This window comes from Gossypium hirsutum, chromosome D08 (assembly GCF_007990345.1).
Source record: "Gossypium hirsutum isolate 1008001.06 chromosome D08, Gossypium_hirsutum_v2.1, whole genome shotgun sequence".
Lineage (NCBI taxonomy): Eukaryota > Viridiplantae > Streptophyta > Magnoliopsida > Malvales > Malvaceae > Gossypium > Gossypium hirsutum.
This window is the reverse complement of record NC_053444.1, coordinates 59,657,335-59,677,833: the sequence shown is the minus strand read 5'-3', so window position 1 is coordinate 59,677,833 and position 20,499 is coordinate 59,657,335. Positions and strand designations below refer to the sequence as shown.

The following is a 20,499-nucleotide window of genomic DNA, read 5'->3' as shown; positions in this document are numbered from 1 at the left end:
AGAAAATATTAAATTATTAAAATTATAAAAAAAGAATTTTGATAATTATTTTATAATTTAAATAATTCTATACCATGATTGTTTGTATCCATCTCGCTGATCACTTGGAACTTTTCTTTTTGTTTAGATAGGTGCTTGCTTGAAACTTAATACCTCTTATCTGTTGGAGAATACATCGCGCAATTACTCTTAGTGGTGGTAAAAGTTTTTGAGCTTTATAGCTCTCAATAATGGTGACATTATAGTGTTATCTTTAATGGTGCGACTTTGTACAAGTTTTCATCTCATCCTTTAGATTAATAGGAAAGATGATGGTTCATGCCACATTCGAAAACAATATTCTTAATCAATTACCGATTCAACTGATTAAATTATTTATTTAAAATGGTCCTTAAACTTTACATCATTCTAATTATATATTCAAGCTATTGAGATTATATCAATCAAGTTATCTATTACTAAAATAATTAATTTAACTGTTAAATAACATATCAAATCTTATGTGATATAATTTAAGACGAAATATTTGAATAAAATTAGATATTGTAAAAATGCATGTCATCTTTGTTTAGAAGTTTTCGAAACTGCAACATATATGGTAATAAACAAGGTCATGCAGGTGCAATGGAGACTTTATCAACTTCAACTATGTACTCAAGGGTTGCAAAGGGTGGAATCTGGGCACCCGTTCCCAAATCTGCACCCTTTTCTCCGAACCCCAAATTGGGAGGAACTATGACTCTCCTTTTGCCTCCTGCTTTCATTGATCTCACTATATATTCTATCCCTTCACACATTCCTTTGGTGTAAGGCCTTGATCCCATTACCAGAGCAAGTGGCTTCTTGTCTCCATCAAATGTATCAACAAATACTTCACCTCTGCTTTCAATTTTCCCTTTTAGATCAAGCACCACCAAGTCTCCATTCCTTGGAGAAGCCCCTCCACCAATTCTCAACTCATAGTACCTGTTTTTAATACATATATTTTTAGCCTGATAAAATGCTCCCAATGGCCATATACTATTGTCATAGACGATGAAAAGAATATATACCTTATGCCATTAGGCAGCACCACCTCGTCTTGCTTCTCAACATCTCTAACCAAAACAATGAGTGTGCTTAGTGAAGAAACTACAATTTACTCTCATTCCCAAATATGTAGAATTCATTCTCCTTTAAATTTGTGTATATATATATTTTGATCCAAAATCTTACCATTACCAACCCAGTGATTTGAAAGGCCAGAAATACAAAGTCAAAACTGTAGAGGAGAGTTTAGAGTGACACACCTTGTATTTGCTTCTTGTTCAGAAACTTCAATGCGAGTCTTAATTTGTTCAGAGATGACTCCAACAGCAAGGAAGGCAGCCCATGCAAGGCCAGCACCAAGGCCGAAGCGCCTGGTCAAGGAGGAAGCTATCCAATCAGTGGTTTCAACAGTGGTGGTAGGTTTGGGGGGCTTTGGTTCTCGCACAGTTACCGGTGGTTGCTGCTCAGATGAAGTTGTGGTTAATTTAGGAGATGGTGGTGGATTCGGTGGTTGTGAGTTAGGAGGAGGTGTTTGCGAGGAAGAAGAGAAGCGGGGAGTTCTTGTTAGTGGGTAAGATAGAAATGGTGGAGAGCTAAACGAAGTTGCCATTTACAAAACTTTGTCTCTGAAACTAAGCTACCTGCGAACAGAAATACAGATCGTCCTTTCTTTTCTGAGTAGCGGTGGTCCCAACTTATCTTTACAAGGGATAAGATTTAAATTTTGTGATTTTAGGGGAGATTTTTTTTATTAACTAAAATTATATTCTCTTTGTTGAAACTCAGAAAATATCCAACTTTTAATTTTAAGAAACACATAAGGCTTTATTTTTAAATTAAAATTGGTTAGGTCAAATATTCTTTCAAAATTAAAAATTCTTTTGTGGTAAAGTTTTAAATAGAGGTGTTCATGGGCTGGGCGGCCCGGCCCGGCCCGACGGCCCGCCCGAAATATGGGAGGGTTTGGGTAAAAATATAGACCCGAAATATGGGCTTGGGCAAAAAAAAGAGGCCCGATTAAAAAACGGGCCGGGCCTCGGGCACCACTTTTTTAGCCCGGGCCCGACCCAGCCCGAATAATAAATATTTTTATTTTTTAATTTTAAAATACTTTTAAAATACTTTTTTAAAATTTTTAAATTTTTTAAATTTTTTAAAATACTTTTTTAAAATTTTTTAATTTTAAAATATTTTTAAAATACTTTTTTAATTTTTATTTTAATTTTTAAAATAAATTTTTCGTATTTATTTAAAAAACGGGCCGGGCCGGGCCCGAGCCTAAGATCCAGGTCGAAATTTTTTTCTAAGCCCGGCCCGGCCCGACCCATGAACACTTCTAGTTTTAAAGGACTGCGTGGAGAGTTTTAACATTATTAAACATGTGTTGTTTAATTTTCAAAATATCAAACAAAATTTATTTACTCATTTTAAGAAGGCTATTTATTACCATAAAAGATTCACGACCCATATTAAATTGAAATATTGCCTCATTATTATTATTTTTAAATGATAAATGCTACTCCATACTCCAAATTTTATTTTTAAAAATTTAATCACAATTTTTATGTCATAAAATTTCAACCGACTTACTACCACAACTTAGATTTCGAATGTGTTTGATACGAATTTATTCAATGTTTTCTTTTATGTTTTTCCATAACTTTGTAGGATTATATTATAAGAAAAATGAAGAGTCACTAAGGGGAATATGGGATTTTCTGTTGAACCACTCTGCTTGTTATCAGATCAACTAATGTTTGGTATCTAAAGATTAGTTAGTCCTGATCTGATGTGGTTGAAAACCACCTATGACTTTTGTTTGGATTATTTCTTGGCAGAGAAGTAGGCAAACCTTCCATTCCAACTTACTTTTCTTGCATTGGCAGCAAGGGCTCATCTCCTGAACTCCAGGAGTCGCCCTCAACTTGATACAATTTATTCAAACATTCGATAATAGCCCTTTGCTTTTCTGCATCACAAATAATATTTTCTGTGCCTTTGTATAGATAGCCATTTGGATCAGTTGCATGCTAGCTTTGCTTTTTGCTGTTCTTGTATTCTTTCTCCCTATATGACTATGTTGAGTCATTTGATTATAGTTATTGGAGATTTGAATCTCGGTCGTAAGTCACCATCTATTGAAACAACTATAAACTTGCATCTTACCGAGATCTGACTATCCCTCACCCCTCCCCTCTCTTCTGTAGCATATAGCAACATTTATTCTAGTTTTCCTGTCCACTAAAAAATGTTGAAAGATCAAACAGATTTGTGGTATTGGTCTGATCAATTCTGCTTCTACATCAGTTGCTCTTAACGTAATGCATTGCATGCATCATCTATTTACAATTGTAACATCCACGTTTTGTTATTTAAAGATGCTCTGTGTGGGAATGTGGGGGCTACTTGTTGTTCAAGAATAGGTACCAATTTTATCAAGTTACTGAGGATGCCATGGTTGATAGACTGAGCAGTTTCTCCCTTGACGATAACAACTTTGAAGCGGTGAAGCAGCTTTGTTGCAGCATTGCCAGTAAATTTGATGTTTGATCTAAAAGTTTTTAAATGCATGTTTATATATTTTGGAATTATGTTGCCAATGGAATCTTGTTTTTCTCCTATTGCCTATTGGGAACTGAGGCTTGTAATAGGGGTTGACTTGTTTATTTATGAGGATGACTGGATCAAATGCTATATTTGGAAGTTGTTTTGCTGATCAGGATAGCTTTTATTTTGCTGATAAATGGAGAAATCAGTTGAAGTATTTGACGGATATAAGAAAAGAGCTTTACATTACTACTTGTTCAATATCATTAATATAGCATTTGGAAAAGCTTGCACGAAAACTAATTCGCAACCTTGATTTCAAAGTAATGTTGTATTTTATCACACTAAATTTATCTTTATTCCTTCTAAATATATGAATTATTTATATGTTAATTTATCTTATATATCATTTACTATTATTTTATTTATAATATTTTAATTGTATACTATAAATTATTAGCATTTCATATACTATAAATTCTTCATTACTATATTTATCTCTATGCTATTTGTCGAAACTATTTTTTTGAAAAATAAAAGTTTTAGGTTGTCGACTTAAAAAAAATGAAAATTGGGAGTCGCCACCAATCTTTTATTAGAGTGTGATTGGATCACCTAAAAAACAGCTTTGGTCTACGAGTTTAGAAAACGGGTTCGGGAGTCAGTTACGTACGAGGAAGGATTAGCACCCTCGTAACGCCCAAAATTGATACCTAGTTAATTAATTAGTGTCTTAAGGTCGAGAATTTGGAAAAAACGTAATCCTTAGCAAAACTTAAAAGGCTACGTATTAAGACCCTTATTATTTCAGAGAAAGAAGATACCACACCCAATGCGTTAGGGCACAGCATTCTAATTTTCCCCAAAATGAATTGGGCCAAAATACTTGTACAATAAAACTTTAAAAGAACATCCACTTATCCAAGATTTAAGAAATCACACCCAATACGTTAGGGCACGATTCCTCTAGAATCCCAAACTCGAAATATTTCCTTTACTTTAAAAGAACATCCACTTACCCAAGATTTAAGAAATCACACCCACTACGTTAGGACACAATTCCTTTAAAATCCCAAACTCGGAATATTTCCTTTATTATTTTTAAAAAAATCTTCATTTTGAGAAATCAATGCGTCACATCCAATACGTTAGGACACAACGTGTTGAATTCCCAATAATGAGTTTTTATTTTTTTGATTGAAGAGAAATGCTCGATTATCGGATTTAACGAAGAAAATCGGAACCCAATACATTAGGGCTCAATTCCCTTGAAAATCCTAAATACGAACATTATCTCAATTTTAAAAAATTTTCTATCTTTAAATTTGAGTAAAAAAAATGATGTAACGTGATTTTATACATGCAAATGCTATAATAACAATAATAACAATAATAAATACATCATCGACATAAAAATAATAAGCAAATGAATAAACAAAATAAAAAAAAGGTAATCCATGACATGCAAAATATTAAATGTAAACACAATTATACAATGGATGGGATAGCAAACAAATAAATAAGGATCTAAAGATGTACACATGAAAATTATGAAGATTAAAAATATACATAAAATTTACAAATAAAATTTTAGGTTATAGAATTTATATATAAATACAACACATAATATACTTATGAAAATAAAGAAAAAAATAATTATACATACATATATAAAATAATAAAAAAATAAGTATATTTTAAAAAAGGAAAAAAAAGGTGAGTATTTAATCACTTAAAAACGTAAATATATACATATATATATGAAAATATTCATTTAAAAAAAATAGGAAAATATTCGTTTTAAAAAAATATATATATATATGTGTACATATAAAAGGAATATATATAGATAAAAAATTAGAATAAAAATAATAATTATACTATTAATTAATAAAATAAATAAAAAGAACATAAAAAAACTAAATTGAATTGCAATTAAAATATCTGGGGTAAATCCGCAAATAAATAAAAGTAAAAGGACTAACTTGAACGCGCGAGTTACATAGAGGGGCTGGAAGTGAAATTTTCCCTTCTCCTCTAAAACGGTGTCGTTCAAGAAGGGTTAAATTGAAATTAAAATAAATTAAAGGGGGAATTTAAAAAAATAAAAAAACCTAATTATAAATATATTTAAAGGCGGAGGGGCTAAAAGCGCAATTTGCCCCTCCGCATAAAAACACGCGGATCCTGGGTCCGGGTCGGGTCGACGCGCGGATCCTCCCCTCAAAACGGTGCCGTTTTCAATTGGCTATTTAAGCCAAAATTTAAACCAAATTTCATTTCAAAACTCATTTTTTTTTAAAAAAAAACCAAATCTTTCAAAAAAACCTCTCAGCCCTTCAGTCCTCCGACCATCGGTCGATCATCGGACGATCACCGGCCACCGCGCCGGCCGCCGTTCTCCGGTGCCGGCACCGCCGTCTGCTGTGGACAGAAAAAGGGAACATCTCCCTTTTAGCCTTCTCAACACCCTTATGCCCGAATCTGGGCTTAAATCTTTGCAAAACAATAACGAAAGAGCCCCTAAAAGCATAGAAACCTTTCGGTTTCCGGTCTTGAATCCTCGGTGACGACTTCCTCGGCCATCCACGACGGTTTCAGGCTCGAAAACAGGTTGTTTCTTTCCTTCTCTTTTCTATTCTATTCGTATGTAAATAAAAAATATGTAATAAATAAAAAAATTGCAAGTATCCACCTTTGTTTCGATTTTTGCTCTTGATATTGCGAAATTTACAGTTTATATTTTTGATCTCCAAAATCCGGGCCTTTTACAGTATTATCAATAGCTTTATATAGCCATATGAAAAAGAATAAAAGAAGAAACAATATCTATTTTCTTTTGATTTGATTTGCAAATCTCCGATTTCATTTTCCATATTCTGTTTGTTTCCATTTTCGTGCAGGTATGAAGATTCATGGAGATTCGGCCTTGGCTTGGCTCGGTTGCGACACTGTTACTTCCTGGAAACCCTAGGGTTTCCTGAATCAGTTTTGGGCCACTATTTGGTTTGGGCCTCAGTTTGTTTTTTAATTGGGCCACATAAGCCGATTGTAAATTGGGCCCTTTAAAGCCCGGGCAAAATCTGTTATTACAGCTGCCCCTCTTTGCTTGTTGTCGAGTAACGAGAACAGAGCAAAGACCAAAAGCAATTTTGCCCGGTCGTACTGGACTTTGGTATTCCTTCCTACTGCATCTTCAGAGGTACAGGAACTAGTGCTTCAATCTACTTCTCTGCAACTTCAGGAAGATAAAACTTGTAGCTTCAGCTTGATTTACCAATCTGCTCCACTGCAACTTCAGGGAGATAAGATCTGAGGTTTTAACCCGCTCCACTGTCAGCTTTAATCTGTTCCACCGCAACTTCAGGGAGATAAAATTTGCCATCTTCAGTCTGCCTCACTGCAACTTCAGGAGGATAAGACTTGCTTTGCTTAGTCTGCTCCACTACAACTTCAGGGAGATAAGACTAGATGCGATATGCTCTCTGCAACTTCAGAGAGATAAAATCTGATGTTTTAATCCGCTCCAATACAACTTCAAGGAGATAGGATTGTCGGCTTTAATCTACTCCACTGCAACTTCAGGGAGATAAGATTTGCCATTTTCAGCCTGCCTCACCGCAACTTCAGGAGGATAAGACTTGCTTTGCTTAGTCTGCTCCACTGCAACTTCAGAGAGATAAGACTAGATGCAATCTGCTCTCTGCAACTTCAGAGAGATAAGATCTGAGGTTTTAATCCGCTCTAATGCAACTTCAGAGAGATAGGATTATCGGCTTTAATCTGCTCCACTGCAACTTCAGGGAGATAAGATTTGCCATCTTTAGTCTGCCTCACTGTAACTTCAGGAGGATAATACTTGCTTACTTAGTCTGCTCCACTGCAACTTCAGGGAGATAAGACTAGATGCGATCTGTTGTCTTCACTGATCTGCTCTTTGGGGAACATGACCTGTATAGTAACCTAATTATGCCTAATGAGTAGGATGACATAAAAATGCATCAAGTGCTCCTAACTAGACATGTGTGAATGACATTTGAATGAATGCAAAATGTCATTTTTCAAGAATTATCATTTTTGAGGTTTATTAAGGTTTTGTTGTTGACGCCTTTTGCTTGGCTGATATTTCCAAAAAGAACGTTTAATCAAATTGCCCCCCGTTGTACACTTCAAAGCTCAACTCTCTAGGACACATAATTCGTACTATATTCCTTCCTCCGTGACTTTAAGAGTAGGAAAATTTTGACTCTTCTCAATCTTCTCCTATTGTAATTCAAGGATACAAATCATGAAATTTGTTTACACCACTCTCAGGGTGTCCTGCCAAATATTCATGCACAAATGAGGAACTTCTTTTCTATGGGGGATTTCTTCCATCCCCATCAGGACTTCTTGCTGTCTCATTCAATATTTAGACAACCAAATCTGAAAAAGCAGTCTTAATTTGGACTTCTCCTTCTTAGGCTCTTTAATCTTTGAACTTGGGGTGTTATTAAACTATAACTCTATTTCAGGTTACTAAATTATTTAGAAATTCCCAAAGTAATATACAAAACTTCTTTTGTGAAAGATTATTAGTCCATCAATCATTATTCTAATGCGACATGCTGACACAAGAATCAAAAATACTGAGTAAGAGATGAATTAATTCAAGAATTTATTGATAGTAAGTGTCCTGAAAAGAAAAATATTCAAGAACAGGAAAGAATGAAGTTTTTACAAGAACCAACAAACTTGGTACAAATATTATAAAGACTAGGTGCTTTGGATATCGCCGCTTGAACTTCTCCATGCAAGCCAAGAACCATTCTAAATTTAACATGTGTTTAGGGGATCTACAGCACTTTGTCAATGCCTCCAAGACATCGTCCATCCTTTTATTGTTGACTTTAGCGAAGCAAGATCATCATATGCCATAATCTGACAATGTTTGAGCCGCCCTTTTCGGGTTTTCAACTCAAACTCCCTTTGGTCTCAAAGTGCCCTTTTCGGGTTTTCACATTGGCCTCTCCTTTTTTTTTGTAAACAGAGCGCCCTTTGCAGGTTTTCACTTTGATTCCTCCCTTTCTTCAAGTGAAATATTTCTTAACCGAGTCTAAATTTACAGGATTCGGAAGATTTTTGCCATCTATTTTACTCAAAATCAAAGCGCCTCCGGAAAAAACCTTTTTCACAACATAAGGTCCTTCCCAGTTTGGCATCCATTTCCCTCTGAAATCCTTTTGTAAAGGGAGGATCTTTTTAAGAACCAAATCCCCTTCATGAAATTCTCTGGGACGAACCTTCTTATTTAAGCTCGCATCATTCTCTTCTGATACATTTGGCCATGACGAATGGCTTTTAATTAGGTTCAGTTGATCATATCGAGATTGGATCCAATCGGCTTCATCCAGTTTTAACTCAGCCAATACCTAGAGGGAAGGGATTTTAACCTCAATGGGTAATACTGCCTCTATTCCATAAACCAACGAAAAAGGTGTTACCCTAGTAGAAGTCCTGATAGATGTTCGGTATGCAAGAAAAGCGAAAGGTAACTTGTCATGCCAATCTTTGTAAGTTTCAGCCATTTTCGCCACGATTTTCTTGACATTTTTATTCGCCGCCTCCACTGCACCATTCATTTTCGGGCGATATGGTGATGAATTATGGTGTCTAATGTTGAACTGATCGCAGACTTCCACTATTGTGTTATTATTCAGATTCAACGCATTATCAGATGTGATCTTTTCAGGCATTCCATATCGACATATGATCTCATTCTTCAAAAACTTACTGACTGCTGACTTCGTGACATTAGCATACGAGGCTGCCTCTACCCATTTAGTGAAGTAGTCAATAACCACAAAAATGAAACGATGTCCATTGGAAGCCTTCGATGATATTGGTCCAATGACGTCCATACCCCAGATGGAGAAAGGCCATGGAGAAGTCATAACATGAAGAGGAGAAGGAGGCGCGTGCATTTTATCCCCATAAATTTGGCATTTATGGCATTTCTTGGCATGATTGATGCAATCTCCTTCCATAGTGGACCAGTAATACCCAATCTCATAATCTGTCTAGCCATGGTGAATCCATTAGCGTGTGTTCCACAAACACCCTCATGGACTTCTTCTAAAATTTCCTTAGCCTCTACAGCGTCCACGCATCTCAACAGTACTCGATCCTTTCCCCTTTTGTATAGGATCTCCCCATCTAAAACATAGTCAATGGCTAGCCTCCTCAATTTCCTCTTATCATTTTCCGTTGCCTGATCAGGATATTCGCGATTCTTCACATATTGCAATATATCTTGGTACTAGGGATGATTATCATTCTCTGCCTCCTCAATACTGTAACAGTGGGCTGGGATATCATAAATACTAATTTGAATAGGCTTCATGTCATCTAATTGATTCACTTTAATCATGAAAGCTAAAGTAGCAAGAGCATCCGCCATTTGATTTTCTTCTCGTGGGAGATAACAGAAGGTAATGTTGTCAAACTCTTCGATCAATCCCAAAACCAATCTCCGGTAACAGATCAATTTAGGATCTTTCGTCTCCCATTCCCCTCTTAGCTGGTATATTACCAATGCTGAGTCTTCGTATACCTTTAATGTCTTGATTTTCTGCTCTATGGCTGCTCGTAGACCCATGATGCAAGCTTCATACTCAGCCATGTTATTAGTGCAATCAAAGTCTAATTTACTGGTGAAAGGATGATAATCTCCATTCGGAGACACCAGGACTGCCCCAATCCCACTGCCTAGTGCATTTGATGCTCCATCAAAGTTTAATCTCCAAGAATAATTTCCTTGGGGATCCTCTTCAGTATTTGTCACATACCTCAAATCTTCATTCTGGAAATCAAAGTCCAGAGGCTTATAATCTTCCAGAGCTCTGCTAGCCAAGAAATCTGCTATCGCACTCCCCTTGATGGCCTTTTAACTTACATATACGATATCAAACTTAGAAAGTAAGATTTGCCATTTAGCCATTCTTCCATTCAATGCTGTCACTCCATCATATACTTCAAAGGGTCTAATTTTGAGATTAGCCAAGTCGTATGATAAAGTAAGTATTGCATCAACCTTTTGGTCGTCCAAATCAAGGCGCAACACAATTTTTCGATAGGCGAATATCTCATTTCACAATCAGTGAATTTCTTGCTGAGATAGTAAATCGCCTTTTCCTTCTTTCCAGTCGCATCATGTTGACCCAGTACGCATCCCATAGAGTTGTCGAACACCGATAAATACAAAATCAAGGGTCTGTCTGGGCTAGGTGGTGACAGCACTGGAGTGTTAGATAAGTATTGCTTTATCTTCTCAAAGGCTTTCTGACATTCTTCATTCCAGACATCAGGATTATGTTTCTTCAAAAGGCAAAATATGGGATCACATTTCTCGGTCAACTGTGAAATGAACCGAGCAATGTAATTCAGTCTTCCTAAGAAACCTCGAACTTCTTTCTGGGTACGTGGTGGCGATAAATCTCGTATTGCCTTGACTTTGTCTGGATCAATCTCAATTCCTGTTTCGCTGACTACGAGCCTAACAGCTTTCCTGACCTGGCTTCAAAAGTGCATTTTGTCGAATTAAGCTTGAGCTGAAATTTCCTTAATCTTAAGAACAATCTTCTCAAGACCTGCACATGTTCCTCATCTGTTCTGGATTTGACAATCATATCATCAACATATACTTCAATTTATTTGTGCATCATATTATGAAACAAGGCTAACATGGCTCTCTGATATGTTGCTCCCGCATTCTTTAATTCGAATGGCATCACCTTATAGCAAAATGTTCCCCATAAAGTAATGAACGTAGTCTTCTTCATATCTTCTGGGTGCATCTTTATCTGATTATATCCTGAGAACCCATCCATAAAAGAAAACAGCGAAAATCCCGTTGTATTATCCACCAGAGTATTAATATGTGGCAATGGGAAGTTGTCCTTTGAGCTTGCTTTGTTCAAATCCCTGTAATTTACGCACATTCGTACTTTTTTATCTTTTTTAGGGACTGGAACGATGTTGGCTACCCATTCAGAGTATTTGACCTGCAAAAACCCAGCATCAAACTGTTTCCTAACCTTCTTTTTTATTTTGAGCACAATATCAAGCCTCATCCTTCTGAGCTTCTGTTGAACGGGTTTGCAACCCTCGTTTATAGGTAGGCGATGTAGTACAATATCAGCACTCAATCTAGGCATATCTTGGTAGGACCATACGAAGACATCTTTAAATTCTTGAAGTAACTCAATGAGGTCTCGTCTTGTCTTTGTAGAGATCTCAGTTCCAATTTTCACCTCTTTTCCTTCCTCCAAGCTCACAATTTCTACTGATTCTTTGTGAGGTAGGATTTGCTTTTCTTCTTATTTTACCATCCTCAACAAGTCCAAAGATAAACCACTATCTTCGTCACCTTCAAAGTCATGCGATCCCTCTAAACACACGTTTCGTTCAAAAGGGCACTCTGAGCTCGTAATAGCGTCATTCACGTCATTGATACACATGGACCTAATAGGGTTACAAAAGAATGTATGAATTTATGTACAATATTTGTGCAATGATGAAAGAATATATGGAAAGAATGAAAGAATATTTGTTCAAAAAGATTGCAAAGATGTTTTATTAAAATAATGATATTCAAACATAGGCCTATTTCACAAAAGAATTCTTGTTATTTCTAGGCTAAAACAACAAGTTTGTTCTGAACATTACTCTGAGACATTTCTAAAGACTTTAGGTATTTCTTTCTGCAGTCTAATTGTCTAGAACACTTCCGGGCTCATAAGGGCGAATGTCCAGCCAGCTTCTTTCCTCATCCATATGCTCATGAATGGCATTGATGTGCATATTTCCTAACATTTCCTCAATGCTTTTCTCAACCGATTTCCTTCTCTCCTAGTAAATAACTCCTCCAGATACAAAAGTTTTGGATATGTGGGGAATTATCATTGGCTCCCACTTAGCTTCTTCCCCATTCAAACGCGCTCTTCTCTTTTCCTGCATTTTTTCTATTTCTTTCTTTCTCTGTCCCCTATCTGGCTTGTATTCTAAGCCAAAGTGATCCTGCTTTTCTTTCAGTACTGGAATCTCAGTCCTCCCTTGAAGATATCTCCCCAGCTCTCTTCCAGGTAAAGCTCATTTTCCTACCAACAATTGTAAACCCATCTCTGTGGTTTTGGATAATTTTGGAGCCAAAATTTTGCTCCATTCAGGAACAAATGCCGCATTTACAAACTCCAAAAATTGAAATGAGCATTCAACTGACTCGTCATTGGTCTCCACGTACGGCGTCTTATTGGATACAGTTGCTATTATATCCTCTTCGGCTTTTATTGTCACTAGCCGACCATCTAACACTAACTTCAACATCTGATGTAATGATGACGGTACTGCCCCTGCCGAATGTATCCATTGTCTTCCTAATAAGCAATTATAGGAGGGTTTGATGTCTATCACAATAAAATCTACCTCATAAACTATTGGACCGATCAGTAAAGGTACCTCAATTCTTCCCATGACCTTCCTTTCTGTACCGTCAAATGCCCTCACTACATTTTGACAAATTTTCATGTGCGAACTGTCTATGGGTAGCCTGTTAAGTGTGATTAACGGCAATACGTTCAAAGCTGATCCATTGTCAATCAGTACTCCTAGAAAAATACGCCCATTGCATCGTGCAGTGATATGCAAAGCTTTGGTAGATCCCATGCCCCTAGAAGGTATTTCATCATCATTGAAAAATATGAAATTATCAGCACTGATATTATTGGCCAACCGATCTAGCTTACTGACAGAAATATCCTTGGACACATAGGTCTCATTTAGCATCTTCATCAACGTATTTCGATGTATTTCTGAATTCAATAGTAAGGATAGTACAGATATGTGGGCTGGTTGCTTATGCAACTACTCAACAACATTATACTCACTATGCTTTAAAAATTTGAGGAATTCCACAGCTTCTTCCTCCTTTACTGGCTCAACTATTTTCTCTTTTTGCTCCCCTAGTGTAGCCTCTTTCATAGATTCTGGATTGGCACTCGCACACTGGCTCTTTGCAGTTTCTTTTCCTGGGACAGTCGTATTGCACTCATAGTTTCATGGGACCTTCTTACTGTCTTGGTAAGGAAAGGTTGCAGGTTTCTTTATTATGATCCTTGGCATTGTTGATGTTCTCACCTCATCCTTCTTGGGTCGCGAGATAATGACCACAGGCTGCACTACTCTTGGAACCTTCGAAGATTCTGATGTGCAAATGCTCCTATCCTCCTTAACTTCTTCATAAAATTCCATCTCCTTGTTATCCATCAGGTCTTGAACCAAGGCTCTGAATTCTGCGCATTCTTGGATTTTATGTCCCTCCTCGTGATGGAACTCACAGTAATTTTTCACTCTTTCGAAGCTTCTCTCTGAACTTGAGACGATCAATCCCCTTCTTACCATATTTTTCCAGACCCACCTCGAAGGAATTTTTACCTCTGATATGTCTTCCTTGATCTTTCTACCCATGCTCCCACCTATCATGTTCACTCCGTTATGATCAGGTAACGGATTTTCTGTATTGGGTGAATCATCTAATTTTACCACTCCCAAGCTTATAAGTCTTTCCACCATCTTTTTGAACGTCGTACAATGTTCTATAGAATGCCCTTCAATTCCCGCGTGATAGTCGCACCTTGCATTTGCATCGTACCACTTGGGGTATGGAGGCTGCAGTGGTTTCAAGTGGAAGGGGGCAAAACCACTGTGCATTGAATAGATTTTGATATAGCTCCCTATACGTCATTGGGATTGGCGTAAATTGAATTTTCTCTGTATTTTGTCTGGTATCAGATCTCTGCTTTGATGATCCTTACTGGTTAACAGCCACTTTTTCTGGCTGATTCACTGTAACTGTCTTCAAATATGAACTCGTGTTGTTAACCTCGTTCTCTTTCTTCTTCAAGGCCGCCCTTCTGTTACTTTCTCCAGCATCTATTTTCCCACTTCTGATAGCATTTTCTATCATCTCACCATTCATAACTATGTCGGAAAAACTCTTAGTAGCACTCCCTAACATATGTGTAATAAATGGTGCCTTCAATGTGTTGACAAAAAGCATCGTCATCTCTCTTTCTAGAAAATCCGGCTGAACTTGTACGACAACCTCCCTCCATCTCTGCAGAGCCTGGTTTCTTTTCCATATTTTGCAGAGTGATCCTATCAGGTACCATGTCAGTCACATGGCTGTACTGCTTTATGAACGCCTGCGCCAAATCTCTCCATGAATTAATCTGGGTACGGTTCAATCGATTGTACCACTTGGATGCTGCCCCTGTGAGGCTATCCTAGAAGCAATGAATCAAGAGTTGGTCATTATTGACGTAACCGGTCATTCGCCTGCAGAACATGGTAATATGAGCTTCGGGGCTACTGGTTCCATTATATTTCTCAAACTCAGGCATTTTGAATTTGTCAGGGAGTACTAAATTCGGAACCAGACTCAATTCTTTAGCATCTATTCCATAGTAGCCTTCTGCACTTTCCATCGCTCTAAATTTCTCTTCCAGCCATTTGTACTTTTCCCTCTAGTTGTTTTGATAACTCATCATTCATTTTTTCCTCTCCAACCATCTCATCAAAATCAGGAATAGCAGGATTAACAAAATTGGCACCGGGGTTAGAGCCTGATCCCGTCTGGAAATTCATTTGCGTTGCAGCGTCACCCGGAGGATTAGTGGTAACAGAGGACCTACGCGGGTACATCTTAACTTGTTGGGGTGTAAAGTCCAGAAGATAAACAAGTCCATCATTGTCTCATTCTTCAATATTGAGCACATAACCCTTTCCTTTATCAGTTCCTTTATTGACTAACTGAGTCATCATACTCCCTTGAGACTCCATCATTTTGTCTATCATCTTTTGTTGCTCATTCATTTGCTTTTGAAGCAGCTCCTGTATTTCCTTTTGGGTTTGTTCTAATCTTTCCATTCTTTGATCCATATCATTGGTTTTTGATCGAGTACCGTAGTGGTGCTTGGTAGGTTGATTGGTTTCCAGATTAGCTGGGGAGTGATTTAGATTAATTAGAATCCCTTAATGTATTTATTAAGGCATATGAAACAATGCAATGCATGCAATGAATGCAGAAAAGGCGTCAATTTTGATTCAATTCCATAAAAGAAAACTTTACGAGAAATTAAATTCCTTTACATAAAGTGAATTACAAATAAGACTTTGCCCTAGTACCTAGAACTCTAATCTTTCTAAGTAACAAATCTAATTCTTGCCCCCGATCCGATTCTAATTCATACTTCACACTCATTGTGTTAGCCTGTACTGCTAAAGTCTGTATATGGTCAGCTACTTCTCGAATCTGGACCACAGCTTCCTCGATAAGATGATCTCTGTTTCTAACTTGACTCTGAAAATGGTGAAACTGTTCATTATTATGACTCTCGTTTGCTTTCAAGTGCTTGATCTGGATCTCACAATTTTGCAACTCCATCTCTAACTCTTCAATTCTTTTCTTCATTTCTTCAATCTTGCTCAAGTTAGCTTTCAACTCTTTTGCCAAATTTCGATTTCGATATTGACGAAGACATCCTTCCAACACAACCACCCTATCCTTTAGTTCGCTTTTTTTCCTTTGGCTTTCTGACAAACTCTTTTCTAAGACTTCATTTCGTCTCTGCATTTCCTTACATTTTTGTTCCCATCTATCGGCTTTGTCTTTTTCTTCTTGGATTTCTGCTCGCCATTGTTCTGAAGTCTTTCTCAGCCCAGCAGTTCTCATTGACAAACGCATTTTTTTATAATCCGTCTTCAGACTACCCAGCTCATCCTCAACCTTGTTTTTCTCTTTCTTTAACTTTTCATTTTCAAGCTTCTGAACGTCTATATCCAATCTTAAGTTCGTCTTTTCCGCCTCCATTTGCTCTATCTTTTTCTCCAAATCTGTATTTCTCCTCTCAAAATCTTGCCTTATGATTTCCAACTTAGAAGGAATGACTCGCAAATGCTCTTCTATTGACTGTCTTTCATCCTGATTTAACTTAGGTGTATTGTCATTAATCCTTCTAGCCCACCATTGATGATACTCAGGAGTTGTCATTGGTCCCACAGCTAGCCTCTTCATTCGGCGAGTTTGTTTCCACACACTAGCCATCTCTTGAATCTTCTTTCTATAACCATCATCCTTGTACGAAAATTCACAATCAGCTATCCCTTGGGTCGTAGGTATAAATTGCCTTGATCTATATTGCCTTAGCATCAATAATGGGGCGTATCTAGTAGCTCCCCAAACCCCTAGCAAAGGAACCCAATCAAAACTACCACACCTATACAGGATCTCATCTGGAAGTAACCAAGGAGCTCTCCACTCAATGTCCTCCTCTCGAAGATTTTGAAGAATTTCTATCCACTTCTCATTCGAAATGTCGTCTCTCATAGGCGTAACAACTATCTCCTTTAGTGGTGAATAATTTTCAGAGAAAACCCAATACGAAACTTTATCCACTTTCCAAAAGTGACTGTGAAACCATGGGAGTAGAAGTTGTGCACATCCAATAAATCTACCTTCGCCCGTCTTCCGGCATGCACTCAATGACCTAAAAGTCTCTGCCAAAATTGCTGGAATCGGTGTAACTTTCTTATTGAGCCGGTCGAATAAATCAGTGATTGTTTCATCCACATACCCCAAGGCTTTAGGGAAGACAACCAAGCCGTATATACTTAAAGCAAAAACATCTAACCTTTTCCTTACATCTGGGTGTGTGAGAATTGCATCCTTCAAGCCTCTCCAAGGAACGCACTTACTATCACCCTTTTGCTTAATTCGTGCGACAACCCACTGCTCACTCATTCCTGTTACACTCATCAGCTTCTTGGAAAAGGTTGGCACATTTACCGCTCTCGAATAGATCCTATCCACTTGAAACTTTGAGCAACGGAGTAAAGCCATATACTCCTCTATCGTAGGAACTAAATCGACCTTCCCAAATGTAAAGCAACTATAAGCAGGATTCCAGAATTGGGCGAGGGCTTGAAACAAGTGCTTGTCTACCTTCACATCAAGCAAATAAGGCGGATCCCCAAAATTATCATAAAAGAGCTGTCTAACCTCATCACTCCACTGACCCCAGATTTCCTTCAATTCTTGCAAATTGTTTTGAGTTACACTGATATGCGTAAAGTTCCATCACTCTAATACATGCCCATCAACCAAACTATCACCCTTTTCTTGCTGGGTTGTTTCAGACCAAGTTCGAACAGCCGCATTGTCCTCCACTTTATCAAGAAACCCGCTTTCCATGATAAGCCTTCTATCTAGCAACAGAATTTGGATTGACGCCTTTTATGATGAAATGAAATGTCATGTCATGCAAATAAAACACCAAAAGTCAGTATAACATAGAAACACAAGATATAATCAAGAAATAGTAAAGATCCCTAATTGGATATCTATTAGGTTTAGTATGACTCTACCTAGGGTGGATTCCTAAGGTTCATTATATGAAGTTTGGCTTCTAGAGTAAAGGTACCTGAACCAGCAAATTCCTCAATCCTCACCCATTATAGGCTCATATGGACCGAGTTCAGTTCAAGGGAATGCATTTCCCTATGGCTGCACGGAGATGAAAATCTCACGAAGACATAGGTACGGATGTATCCTGAAAGCAATCCACTACCCTACACGGAGGTAAAACCTCATGAAGGCATAGCTTCTCACTCCCACTTAAAAGGGTAAAAATATTCAACTCATGAAATGTAGACTGCAAACTATATTTAAACAAGAAGATAATGAATGCTAAAGGATGTCATGAGTTTTTTTAAAAATATTTTCTCGACCATAAGACAAAAATTAATCAACTTTGTGGCTCGACTCTCTTATTTTTTTTAAAAAAGTCCCCAGCGGAGTCACCAAGCTGTCGAAACCATTTTTTTGAAAAATAAAAGTTTTAGGTTGTCGACTTAAAAAAATGAAAATTGAGAGTCGCCACCAATCTTTTATTAGGGTGTGATTGGATCACCTAAAAAACAGCTTTGGTCTACGATTTTAGAAAACGGGTTCGGGAGTCAGTTACGTACGAGGAAGGATTAGCACCCTCGTAACGTCCAAAATTGGTACCTAGTTAATTAATTAGTGTCTTAAGGTCAAGAATTTGGAAAAAAACGTAATCCTTAGCAAAACTTAAAAGGCTACGTATTAAGACCCTTATTATTTCAGAGAAAGAAGATACCACACCCAATGCGTTAGGGCACAGCATTCTAATTTTCCCCAAAATGAATTGGGCCAAAATACTTGTACAATAAAACTTTAAAAGAACATCCACTTATCCAAGATTTAAGAAATCACACCCAATACGTTAGGGCACGATTCCTCTAGAATCCCAAACTTGGAATATTTCCTTTACTTTAAAAGAACATCCACTTACCCAAGATTTAAGAAATCACACCCAATACGTTAGGGCACAATTCCTTTAAAATCCCAAACTCGGAATATTTCCTTTATTATTTTTAAAAAAATCTTCATTTTGAGAAATCAATGCGTCACATCCAATACGTTAGGACACAATGTGTTGAATTCCCAATAATGAGTTTTTATTTTTTTGATTGAAGAGAAATGCTCGATTATCGGATTTAACGAAGAAAATCGGAACCCAATACGTTAGGGCTCAATTCCCTTGAAAATCCTAAATACGAACATTATCTTAATTTTAAAAACTTTTCTATCTTTAAATTTGAGTAAAAAAATGATGTAACGTGATTTTATACATGCAAATGCTATAATAACAATAATAACAATAATAAATACATCATCGACATAAAAATAATAAGCAAATGAATAAACAAAATAAAAAAGGTAATCCACGACATGCAAAATATTAAATGTAAACACAATTATACAATGGATGGGATAGCAAACAAATAAATAAGGATCAAAAGATGTACACATGGAAATTATGAAGATTAAAAATATACATATAATTTACAAATAAAATTTTAGGTTATAGAATTTATATATAAATACAACACATAATATACTTATGAAAATAAAGAAAAAAAATAATTACACATACATATATAAAATAATAAAAAAATAAGTATATTTTAAAAAAGGAAAAAAAAGGTGAGTATTTAATCACTTAAAAACGTAAATATATACATATATATATGAAAATATTCATTTAAAAAAATAGGAAAATATTCGTTTTTAAAAAATATATATATGTGTACATATAAAAGGAATATATATAGATAAAAAAAATTAGAAGAAAAATAATAATTACACTATTAATTAATAAAATAAATAAAAAGAACATAAAAAAACTAAATTGAATTGCAATTAAAATATCTAGGGTAAATCCGTAAATAAATTAAAGTAAAAGGACTAACTTGAACGCGCGAGTTACATAGAGGGGCTGGAAGGGAAATTTTCCCTTCTCCTCTAAAACGGTGTCGTTCAAGAAGGGTTAAATTGAAATTAAAATAAATTAAAGAGGGAATTTAAAAAATAAAAAAACCTAATTATAAATATATTTAAAGGCGGAGGGGCTAAAAGCGCAATTTGCCCCTCCGCATAAAAACACGCGGATCCTGGGTCCGGGTCGGGTCGACGCGCGGATCCTCCCCTCAAAACGGCGCCGTTTTCAATTGGCTATTTAAGCCAAAATTTAAACCAAATTTCATTTCAAAACCCATTTTAAAAAAAAAAACCAAATCTTTCAAAAAAACCTCTCAGCCCTTCAGTCCTCCAACCATCGGTCGGTCATCGGACGATCACCGGCCACCGCGCCGGCCGCCGTTCTCCGGCGCCGGCACCGCCGTCTGCTGTGGACAGAAAAAGGGAACATCTCCCTTTTAGCCTTCTCAACACCCTTATGCCCGAATCTGGGCTTAAATCTTTGCAAAACAATAATGAAAGAGCCCCTAAAAGCACAGAAACCT

General features: G+C 36.8%; 1 protein-coding gene across 1 annotated transcript; it reads right to left on the bottom strand.

The window, feature by feature from the left end:
* Nucleotides 1-543: 543 nt before the first annotated feature.
* On the bottom strand, nt 544-1,824 carry LOC107931269 (peptidyl-prolyl cis-trans isomerase FKBP17-2, chloroplastic). Its single transcript, XM_016863113.2, has 3 exons — nt 1,290-1,824; nt 1,053-1,097; nt 544-966 (listed from the first exon to the last, which is right to left on the bottom strand). Exons 1-3 carry the CDS (start codon nt 1,637-1,639, stop codon nt 612-614), a joined length of 750 nt encoding a protein of 249 aa, XP_016718602.1. The 5' UTR covers nt 1,640-1,824; the 3' UTR covers nt 544-611.
* Nucleotides 1,825-20,499: the final 18,675 nt, after the last annotated feature.

Coding starts and splice junctions, on each gene's coding strand:
- LOC107931269 (XM_016863113.2), bottom strand. CDS start 1,639: ATGGCAACTTCGTTTAGCTCTCCACCATTTCTATCTTACCCACTAACA. Junction 1,098..1,289: donor GAACAAGAAGCAAATACAAG/GTGTGTCACTCT, acceptor TGTTTTGGTTAG/AGATGTTGAGAAGCAAGACG. Junction 967..1,052: donor GTGCTGCCTAATGGCATAAG/GTATATATTCTT, acceptor TATTAAAAACAG/GTACTATGAGTTGAGAATTG.